The 12,057-nt window shown below is 36.8% G+C and overlaps 1 protein-coding gene across 4 annotated transcripts in view; it reads left to right on the plus strand.

Annotated features, from left to right (window-relative positions):
• The window catches only part of CTPS2 (CTP synthase 2), a 193,691-nt gene extending 181,862 nt beyond the window's left edge, over positions 1-11,829 (plus strand). For 3 of the 4 annotated variants that reach the window (XM_058186754.1, XM_058186756.1, XM_058186757.1), the window contains 2 exons: positions 7,065-7,157; positions 11,252-11,829. In XM_058186754.1, coding sequence (XP_058042737.1) covers positions 7,065-7,157; positions 11,252-11,255 — 97 coding nt within the window. In that variant the 3' untranslated portion in view covers positions 11,256-11,829. The other variant, XM_058186755.1, reaches the window with a different exon arrangement.
• The last annotated feature ends 228 nt before the right edge of the window (positions 11,830-12,057 follow it).

The raw sequence follows: 12,057 nt of genomic DNA on the forward strand, positions 1-12,057 counted from the left end.
ATAACAGATATTATAGCACATTAGCATTTCCCCAGGATAGTATACTACACATTCTTCTTAGATGAATCAATAAGAGGAGTTTTTACAGCAATGGGAACTAATTCTAAATCATTTTTGGCTTTTATAATTTATTCTAATAATAATAATTAAAGAAGACTGTCACATTATTTTTGAGTAGCTTTTAATTTTCATGCAATATGGAGAAATGTTTCATAACATTAATATTTATTTCATGCTTCCTGGGTACATTCAGAAAGAAGTAAATACAATATTAGTTCTACTAATTAAAACCATAATGACCATAATGCAACAAGTGCTTAAGAATTAATTATTTATTAACAAACTGATTAATTCTGTATGAAATTCCCTTTTTTATTACAAAGTAAGGGGGCACAGGATTTCTATCTCTTTTTTTAAAATATACTTTATTAAACTTTTTTACATTAAAAACATAGGAAAAAAAGAAAAGGTTATATCACTTAACAGCTATTTGTGATTTTTCTTATAACAATAATCCGTGCAATTATTACAAACATTAAATTGTATATATTTGTGTTCTTGTTATATCTATTGTTTATACTTAGTAACTAAATATCCTTGTCTATCTCCTTTCTATCCATTTATACCACTGTTCCCATATATTATATAATACCGATGTCTCTTTATCTTTTAAACTCAACGTTAGTTTGTCCATTTCTGCGCAGTTCATGACCTTTTGTATAACAAGTTTCTCTGTGGGTATACATGGCTGTTTCCAACATTGAGCAAAGGCCATCCTAGCAGCAGTTAATATGTGTAGTATTAAATATTTTATACTCTTTACTTTTTTTTTTTTTTGAAAATCCCCAATAAAAAGAGTTCCGGTTCTAGATCCAATTGTTCATTCATAATTTCCTGTAGCCACTCTTTAATTTTTAACCAGTATTTATGGGATTTGGGGCAGGAATCCGTAAAGGAATCCCCTAAAGAGGGTAATATGTTCCTTCTTTATTTTTACATTTCCAGCATATGGGGCTCATATTGGGATACATTTTCGCTAATCTCGAAGGGGGTAGGTGCCACCTATAGAACATTTTATATGTATTTTGTTTATATGCTGCTGATTTTGTTAATTTATAATTTCCGTTCCATATTTTGTCCCAGTCTGATAAATTTATATTATGTCCAATATTTTGACGCCATGCAATCATACATCCTTTCACTACTTCTTCTTCCAATTCTACTTCCAGCAAATATTTATAAATTTGGGTAATTATTTTTTTTTTTGTCTGGCCCTAGTAAAATTTTATCTAATCATTGTAGTTTAAGATATTTCCATATTCTTTTATATCTTGTTTGTATCGATTTTGTAATTGAAGATAAGCCCACCAGTCAACTCATAGTCCTTGTTCTTGGAGGTCCTGTAATGTTTTTAATTTTCCATGAATGGCTAATAGATCTTTGTACTTTAGCATTTTATTCAAATCTAAATTATTTGGGTGAATCATCACTTCCATTGTGATAGCCAAATTGGGATTTTTATATAGTGTTTCTTTTTAACTTTAATCCAATTGTTTATTAGGGAATCTCTAATCAGATGTCTGTGGAAATATTGTTGTTTCATGTGGCCTGTTTCCTACAGGAAGGCATGCCATCCTCTCTGTAGGTTGTGGCCTTCTATGGCTAGTATTCTTTTTATATTTTTGATTGTTTGAAGTAGATTATTATGTTGGGCATATTTTTCTTTGTTCTTTTTTGCAGCAAAGAATATTATAATTCCCCGAATCACAGCTTTCATAGTATCCCATAGGTTTTGGGTCGATGTATATTGATTATTATTTTCTTTAAAATAAAAATTTAGTTCTTCCTTGATTTTCTTAGTAAATTCCTCATCTTTCAGTAATTGGATATTTAGTGTCCATCTTTTCCTTGTTTTTTTTTTACCCTTCCAGATAATTCTAAGTAGGTTGTGGCCTGCCCATGAATTCAGTAAGATTTCTACTTCTGTCACTTCTTCTACCAGTTCTCCACTCATCCATGCCATATCAATGCGTGTCCAAGACTTATGGGGGTTCAAATAAAAGGTGAATTGTCTCTTTTCTGGGTTTAGTGTTCTCCATATATCTATTAAATTTAGTTCTTTAGTCATTTCTCCAAATATTTTGGGTAATTCTCTTTTTTTCCCTATTTTCTTATTCCCCCCATTATAGTCTTTTTGATAGTCTGGTATCGCATTGAAATCCCCTATGATGCAAATATTTTCCTTTTCGAATTCAATAATTTTGTCATATAGGGCTTTGTAAAATTCGCTTTGATTGTCGTTGGGGGCATAAATTACCCACTAATAGGATTTTTTTTTAAATTTATCTGTATTTCTATTGCTAAAATTCTTCCTTTGGGGTCTTCAAATATTAAGTTTGCCTCTATCTCTTCCTTAATGTAGACCGCTATTTCTTTCTTTTTCTCCTGAACTGCAGAAGCCGTAAACAGCATCCCTAATTTGGGGCAATTTAAATATTTTTCATCAGTTTTTAGAATATGTGTTTCCTGTAAACATATTAAATTTGCAAAAATCCTTTTCCTTTTTGTCATTGAATTTAGTCCATTTATGTCGATAAATAAGAGTTTCACCTCCTTTTCCATAGCCGTAGTTATCTTTCGCTTTTTGTCTTCTGATTGCTGTTATATCCCTTTCTGTTTGTTGTTGATTAGTATCTATTACTTCTTGTTCTTTGTGTTTATTTTTTAGTTGGTCTTGTCTTCTTTGGGGTTTAGATCTAAATCTTAAACATAACATAACATAACATAACATCAGAGTTGGAAGGGACCTTGGAGGCCTTCTAGTCCAACCCCCTGCCCAGGCAGGAAACCCTACACCATCTCAGTCAGATGGTTATCCAACATTTTCTTTAAAATTTCCAGTGTTGGAGCATTCACAACTTCTGAAGGCAAGTCATTCCACTTATTAATTGTTCTAACTGTCAGGAAATTTCTCCTTAGTTCTAAGTTGCTTCTTTCTTTGATCAGTTTCCACCCATTGCTTCTTGTTCTACCCTCAGGTGCTTTGGAGAACAGCCCGACTCCCTCTTCTTTGTGGCAGCCCCTGAGATATTGGAACACAGCTATCATGTCTCCCCTAGTCCTTCTTTTTGTTAAACTAGACATACCGAGTTCCTGCAACCGTTCTTCATATGTTTTAGCCTCCAGTCCCCTAATCATCTTTGTTGCTCTTCTCTGCACTCTTTCTAGAGTCTCAACATCTTTTTTACATCGTGGCGACCAAAACTGGATGCAATATTCCAAGTGTGCTACTGTGGTCTTCTGACCCCATCAGTTATTCAAAAAAATCCTGAACTTTTTCGAGCATATCTATTTTAATTGTCCTTTCCTCCCAAGTAACCAACATCCCTTCTGGAATCAGCCATCGAAATAGAATATCTCATTTATTCAACTGCTTGGCCAGAAATTTATAATCCCTTCTCTGCTCTCTCACTCTTCTTGGGATTTGCTTGAGGATCTGAATTTCTTTACTTTATATGTTATTATTTCTTCTCTGGATATTTTGTATATGATATCTCGCGCTTTCTTTCTTGTAAATCGAATGTGGACCTCTTTTGGGAGTTTGTTTCTTCTCGCATGACTCGTGCTGACCCTGTAAACATCGTCCATCATCTTTAACATTTTCTCCTTGTCTCTATCTAGCGCTTCAGCTAAGATTTCTGCCATCACTAGTTCCAAATCTTCATCTTTTTCTTGCACTGCATTTTGAAATCTTAAATATGACGCAGCCTTATCCATCTCTATGAAGGTCAGAGAGTCTCCCATTTCTTTGCTCACCGTTTTTATTTGTTGGTCCATCTTTTCTAGTTCCTTCTCTGTTTGTTCCGTTCTTTTCTCTACTTCTTTTATTGTATGTTCATTCTTCTCTAGTGCTTGTTAGATTGATCCTATTTTTTCATCAAGTTTCGATATGTCTGATCTCATTTCCAGTTTTAATTTCCCCATTTCCTCTTTCAGTTCGTTAATATCCGCTCTTGTCTCTAAATGGTTCTTTACCATTATTTCCTGGAGTTTTGTCATTGATTCTTGTAGTGTAGATAGCAAGGTTTGAATATTAATATTGGAAGCAGTATTTTGTTCCTCGGCTTTCAGCATTCCCTCTATTGTTTTTTGTGTTATTGCCAAAGGTGTTGTTCCTGAGGGTGTTAGAGATAGTGTTGTTTTCTTTCCTGCCTTAGTTATTGTGATGTTTGTGGAAGTCATCTCTTCCAGTATCTCTTTCTGCTTTTTAAAAATATTGTACACGTCCCAAATTGGCATTAAACACCTTCAAATTCTTTACCTTAAAAGTTCGTTATTAGTATAAATATCTATATGAAACTGTTTTTTTTTTCAAATCTAGCTATAGCTAATTATAACAGTAGCTTACAGTTTAAGTTATGCATATAAATCTTAACCAGTATTATATATAAATATTAATATATTAATCAAAAATATAGTAATCAACACATCTGAGTTGTATATAGGTATATATATGATTATATATAGGTTGAAAAAAATACAAAAAAGAAAGAGCAAAAACAAACAAGAGAGAAGTATCAATGTATAAGATAAATTACCTAACACTTTCAGTCAATTAATATATAATATACAGTATATATTAGTATATTTAAATACAATCAATTCCTTGGCTGAGTTAATTAGCCTTCTAACAAGTAAATTAATGGTTTAAGTGGATGATAATGATTTCCAAAAAGCATAAGTCGTTATATCCAGTAGAAAAAGAGAAAAGGAAGAAAATCAGCAGATTCAAAAAACAAAAGTAGACAAAAAGTAAAAGAGTCACCAATTTATCAGTTTCTTATTAATGTGTTGGTCTCTTAAAGGTTCCCATCAACTCAGTCTTCCTTATTATGCTGATAAGTTGCTGAGTAATGCTTTTTGCTATGAACACTCTCCACTTCTGTTACTTCAGCTGCTTCTAGTAAAAAAAAACAAAGCTCGCAGCCTCGTAAGTAGTATTTAGTTCTCAGTTTTTCAAAGTTTAAAGTCTGGAATCTAATGTTCAAAAGCTATCCCGGATTACTATCTTCTCTTATTTTGTTCGTTAAACTGTCCTGCCTTTTTCAAGCTATCAGTCGTCACATTCCGCTTTTTCTCACCAGCTTCTTAGCTGCCTTCTCGGGTTACAATCAATTAATCTTCACAATGAAGTGCAAATCTTTTTCTTGTTAATCTTCTGTTACACAGATTCTTTAGCACTGACCTCTCCTTACTCCTCACCACAAGCTGTCAATTGTCTTGCTTCCCACTTTGTTGGCTGTCAGGACTATGGGGCCCGCATTGAAAAATGCCAGCCTTTTGATTTTGGGCTCAACGGTGTTTCTCTCTGTCGCATTGGCGATCGCTTGTCACCAAACTGCTCCTCAAAAATCCCAACTTCAACACGCTTCCCTACAGGCTTCGTGTATCCTTTTAGGATCGCTCCAGCACCAGAAAAGAGGGACGAGCAGAGCTAGCTCCTCGAGCCTCTCTTTGTCCAAACTTCACCAACCAGACATCTCCAGGATTTCTAACTTGAAGCCATAAAATATAATCCATATTTGCTGCAGTTGTTGGCTTATTGTTGAGAGAACAGTTTGGGTAAAAGGGTAAATCAGGAAAACATAAACTTAGAGATTGAGGACCATTTGGGTCTACCAAAGCAGACCGCACCCGTTATGTAAATGTACAGTTGTTTTTGCATTCTTTTGTTTTAAATTGGTTTTCTATTAAATACATTTCTTAGTGTTAATTAACATTGTGTTGTCCTGATAATTATTGCTTAACATTATAAATTTACATTCTTAATCTCCACATCTTTTTTCCAACCACTGATAAAATAGATTCCATGTCTGATAATAAAGTACATCTTCTTTTTTTGATAGTCTTTCCTCTTATTCAGTATTTTCACTGTTGTCTGATATGTATTGCATTCATATCAAGACTACATTCACACAAGATGCTACAATATGCAAAATATTCTGAATATTGAGCCACAGTTGTCTGGATTCATACATCGTGCAAGTCATAAAGAACAGTATACAAACTATAGTGATTGGATTGGTACAATACATAAAACCGCATGCTATATTCATTGTTATTTGTTTGATTTGTCCTTGACATATATTTTCAATAAATATTAAGATACTAAGAAGGAAAAACGTAGCAATAAAACATTACTACATACAACAAGAACTCCACTTAGGTTTCTCTGGTCCAGCAGGATTTCAAAAAATCTTTACATTCTAAAGCAGTGTTTTTCAAACTTGACAACTGATGGAAATTCTGGGAGTCAAAATCTACACATCTTAAAGCTGCCAAGTTTGAGAAATACTGCAGGAGCCAATCTGGATTGTTCACTAGAACCAGAGGTTTTGTCTTCTGAGCTTTTGGATTTGTGCGAAAACACTGTTTTAAGTAGCAATAGCTCTTAGACTTATATACCACTTCACAGTGCTTTACAGCCCATTGTAAGTATATTGCCCCCAACAATTTGGGTCCTCATTTTCCTGACCTTGGAAGGATGGAAGACTGAGTCAACTTTGGATCGAACTGCTGGCAGTCAGCAGAGTTAGCCTGCAAACTGCATTCTAACAACTGCGCATCCATGGCTCTTAAAACATAAAGTGGCTTTCTAGAATTATCCTACTATAAAAAATATTAAAGCAATTTTTTACTATCAAATTCTTTGGATGAAAATAGAGTTGATTCAGCCAACCACATTGTTTATGAGCTATTATTTCATGTGATTAATATTCTATATCTTGGTAATTTATCACATGGTTACAGAATGAAGTTCTTATTCCTCTTGAGGTAACTAACATGCCTTCCAAAGGATGAAATGAGTACTGTATAATTACCCTAAGGACTGAATCAAGCTGAAGCTAAGTATTTTTAAGCACCGTTGATTTCAATGACAGTGAGTTGATTTAATTCTTGTATCAATATGAACAAATCTGAAAAAGCATAATGCTGACTGCTTTTTCAGTGAGAGAAATAGATGTGAAAATTGGAATCTTAAATCATTTATTTTTTTTGTTTAGTGACAGTTATAGTGACCTGAATGAAGAGGGTTTTCCAGAAAAAGAAACAAGCTTAACATGTTCAGGAATGCAAGAAAAGCATAGAGAAGACAGGTAAGCCTATTCCATTCTCCCCACCTCTCTAACAATGCATGCCGGCTACCTAGTCAACCGGTTTCTGGCACACGTGTGTGTGAAGACCAGCGGCTGGTGTGCATGTGTGCACTGGAAACCGGAAGAGTGTCAATGAAGCGCACCAGCCTGCCACCAAGAACAAGCCAGTGCACTCCCCCCCCGTCATTTTTGCCAAGGGAGTGCGACCGCTTCCCGGCCGGCGCGCCTCTTACCCCAGTGCCGGAGAAATGTTCCTCCCATGCAGACTCAGCTCCTGTGCAGCCTCACTGCCCCAGAAGAGCAGCAGTGGCAGCAGCAGCCAAAGGGCAAGGGACAGGAGCGACCGGCCGTCCCCCTCAATGTGAAGGGCTCTGCTCTCCTCCAGCCCTCCTGGGTCAGTTCGCCTCCCCAATGGCAGCTTCTCTACGTCCTCCTCCAGCATCCCTGCTGGAAGCAGTAGTGTGAGAACTGCCACCGCCCCCTCAGCAGCAGGAGCAATGGGTAGGGCGGCCAGCTGGGGGTGAGGTCTGAGGGGCCGGTGGTGGTTCTCACACTGCCACTTCCAGCTGGGATTGCTGCAGGAGGAGGAACTGCCATCGGGGAGGTGAGCTGCCCAAGGACAGCTAGAGGAGAGCATAGTTCTTCATGCATGGAGACTCCGCTGAGGGCCTGGCTCTCTGGCAGGGGAGTGGCTGCAGGGGCTGGCCAATCACTCCTGCCCCTTTCCCTGTGGCTGCCGCTGCTGCTCTTCTGGGGTGCCCGAGCCGGCCAGATGCTACAGACTGCGGACACGCATCAGTGCTGTGGGCTGGAGGGCTGGAGGGCTGGGGCCGTGCAAGAAGCCTTCTCAGGCAGGGAGGGAGGAAAGCCCCATCCTGCCCATCCTCGCCAACAGCTCTGCTCCCCTAGGAAGCAACTGCTGAGATCCCCTCTCCATGTCTTTGGGCACGTGAGCCATCACCCATTGCTCTTCTGGTTTTTACATGCACGGGAGCACTGGAAACCAGAAGAGCATGTGGATGGCAGAAAGATGATCTTCCAGTTTCCAGTGCTTGTATGCCAGTTGGTCTTCACACACACATGTGTGCCAGAAACCAGAAAAACAACGGGTGATGATTCGTGTGCCCAGAGGGATGGCTTTGCATGCCACTTCTGGCACACGTGCCATAGGTTCCCCATCACGGGTATAGAGTCTCCTGCTTGAGCAGGGGGTTGGACTAGAAGACCTCCAAGGTCCTTTCCTACTTTGTTATTTTGTTATTTCTAAAAATATGATTTACCAATCCTGTTAACTAATATACCACTTCCACTAAAAACAAAAACACATTTAATTCATGTTAAACATAGCTACTGATTTATTCCTTAACCCAGAGAAGAAATTAATTATTGCTAAACAGAAACTGCATAATCACTCACTTTTAGATTGTTTCAGCAAAAAAAAAGCACAATACAATAAATAAGCATTTCTTGCCAAATCAGTGTAGCATTTTTGCTACAGAACCATATTTTCCAATTTCTAAAATCCACGTTGTCCATTTGAGGTATTTGGGAAAATCAAATGGCTAAATAGATGTCTTAAAGCTTAAGGTACTTATGATATCCCTTTAACCTCCAGCAGTTTAAAAAAACAAAGACTTCCCTAAGTTGTCCTTATTGAAGATAATATTACAATGTCTACCAGTGTCCCATGGGTCCCCTAATAAATACAGTCACCATGAAATAACAGATGACCCTCCCTGCTTTAAGTATTTATGTTTGTCTGCTTTTTTTTTTTTTTTTGGTCTGTTTGGGGAAGTGCACAATCCAAATAATGCTTCTGTTCCAGTCTATACTATCACTACAAGATAGTAGAAACAAACAAACATCCATATGTTGTTTGGGACCAGGAGTGAAATCCAGAAGGTTCTGGCAGGTTCTGGAGAACCAGTAGCAGAAATTTTGAGCAGTTTGGAGAACAGGTAGCTAAAATTTTGAGCAGTTCAGAGAACCGGCAAATACCACCTCTGGCTGGCTCCAGAGTGGGGTGGGAATGGAAATTTTGCAATCCTTCCCCCAGGAGTGGGGAGGGAATGGGGCTTTTGCAGTATCCTTCCCCTGGAATGGGGTGGAATGGAGATTTTGCAGTATCCTTCCCCTGCCAGGCCCACCAAACCACACCCGTAGAACTGGTAGTAAAAAATGTGGATTTCACCACTGCTTGGGACAGCATCTCTGACCAATATGAATCTCTCTTTCCCTTTCTCCTTCCCCTTTCCCTTTCCTCTTTTCTCTCCCCTCCCATTCTCTCCAAATGACACCTGCTTTGTTTATAGACAGAACAATCAATTTGTTGGGTAGTATTCCAAAGTAATCTCCCTTTTCTTTTGATACACTAAAGAATGGACTGACAGAACATATTTTTCTTTGTTTTAATTTTGATGCAGGTTTTTTTTTTGTCACAACATTATATACAAGCACATATTACATTATATTATAATATGTATATTATATACAAGCACATATAATGAAAGAAAACATATAATGAAAGAAAACAATAGGACAGGAACAGTTAACTGGCTGACTTGCAGATTTCTAAAAAGGATGTTATTATTTCAAAAATAATTTATGTTTAATTCAATGGAAGTAGAATTGCATCAATCACACACACACACACACACACACACACACACACACACAATCTATTTTCCCTTATGTTCGTCTTGTCTTCTTTCAGATTCAGGTAGCAATCCCTATTGACTAAAGATAATGGATATAGAGCTGCAACTCAAAAGTACTTTGTAGATATTGAGCTATATTTTTTTAGGTTTTAAGAGGCCCAAGTATTTTCACAACTTTGTATTTTGTAGCTAGAATTGCTCTTGCTACTGCATTTCACATCCTGTCATATTGAAATCAAAACCTGAAAGCAGCAATATGCCAGCAATAGGAAGACTCAGATGATTCCTACAGTTGAAATGTTTTGAGGATCATATAAATCTTATCTCAAAAACTAAGCAGACAACATGAACCTGTTATATTCAGTAGGACGAGTTATAGGTCTGACAGAGAGTGTCTAATGATATAATTTCTATTCCAATGTTTCTCTTCATTTCAAAGACAAAAGTTTTATTTATGGGCCAACTATAGAATAGAATAGAATAGAATAGAATAGAATAGAATAGAATAGAATAGAATAGAATAGAATTTTTTATTGGCCAAGTGTGATTGGACACACAAGGAATTTGTCTTGGTGCATATGCTCTCAGTGTACATAAAAGAAAAGATATGTTCGTCAAGAATCATAAGGTACAACACTTAATGCTAGTCATAGGGTACAAATAAGCAATTAGGAAACAATCAATATCAAAATAAATTGTAAGGATACAATCAACAAAGTTACAGTCAAACAGTCATAATTGGAAGGAGATGTATTTATTTATTTATTTTTATTTATTTATTTTGTCACAACAGTATATGTAAGTATCCTACAAAAAGATTATATAGTATATAAACATATATATGAGTAAATACTAGGAGGTATAATCAGGAGATGGGTGATGGGAACAATGAGAAGATTATGTGCAGACATAGTAAACAGTTTGACAGTGTTCAAGGAATTATTTGTTTAGCAGAGTGATGGCGTTCGGGGAAAAACTGTTCTTGTGGTGTAACTAGAATAACTGTTCTAGTTATTCTGGTGTACAGTGCTCTATAGTGTCATTTTGAGGGTAGGAGTAGAAACAGTTTATGTCCTGGATGTGAGGGATCTGTAAATATTTTCACGGCCCTCTTCTTGATTCATGCAGTATACAGGTCCTCAATGGAAGGCAGGTTGGTAGCAAATATTTTTTCTGCAGTTCTAATTATCCTCTGAAGTCTGTGTCTTACTTGTTGGATTGCAGAACCCAACCAGACAGTTATAGGTGCAGATGACAGACTCAATAATTCCTCTGTAGAACTGGACCAGCAACTCCTTGAGCAGTTTGAGCTTTCTGAGTTGGCGCAGAAAGAACATTCTTTATTGTGTTTTTTTGATGACTATAGATGTATTAATTGCACATGCAGAGAAAGTGTTACATAATAATCATTTTAAACCTTCTTCTCTTTTTGGCAAGATAAAAAGACAAGCAGAAGAAAAAAACAATTGAAAAGGCCATTCCAAAGAAGAAAAACTGATTAAGTTGGAGAAGATGTGCAGCTGCTTCCTACTGAAGGTCCCCCTGTGTTCTTGACAATGTTTCTGCTGCCTCAGTGAAAAATCAATTCCATTTCAACATCATCACTCTCTCTAAACTGCATAAAGTCCACCTCATGTTGCCTCATGATTTCAAGTGAATTATTAGCTTTGTGCTAGCATTTGGTGGTAAGGAGGGTGTCAAAATTCTATAAATTTATTTCTGGATCATTTAAAACAAGTCTTTAAGCTTATTTTTTATGTTGCAGGTGGAAGGATGTTTGATGCACTATAACTTTTTTTGTAAGTAATGCTTATTATATATGTCATTATGTGCACATTTCTGTAAATATTTCTTCCTGGACAGAGTTAATGCTGATTGGGGTAATAATACAGGGATCCAAGATAATGAGCTGGAAAAGAACAGTTTGGTGTAAGAACCAGTCTTCAGTACAGATTCAGCCTCAATCCTCTGACATGTGCAGGGGCTAATGAAAAATAAAAATAAATTGTCTAGTCTGTTTACTTGTCTTCTTGTTTCTCACTTCCCCAGACTGCTGTAGGGTTGAAAAAGAACCTGCCTTTTCTATGGACAAGATAAGCCAACCTATAACATAACCCCGTATTTCATTACTTAGTCTTTGGCCACTTTCCTTTTTCAGTGGAAGAAAAAAAATCCTTTCTTTTTAAGAATCTAAATGGCTGGAAGGAAAAGCAATCACTTTTTTTGAGGGTGGGGGAATATGT

The sequence above is a fragment of the Ahaetulla prasina genome, chromosome 5, assembly GCF_028640845.1.
Source record: "Ahaetulla prasina isolate Xishuangbanna chromosome 5, ASM2864084v1, whole genome shotgun sequence".
Taxonomy (NCBI): Eukaryota; Metazoa; Chordata; class Lepidosauria; order Squamata; family Colubridae; genus Ahaetulla; species Ahaetulla prasina.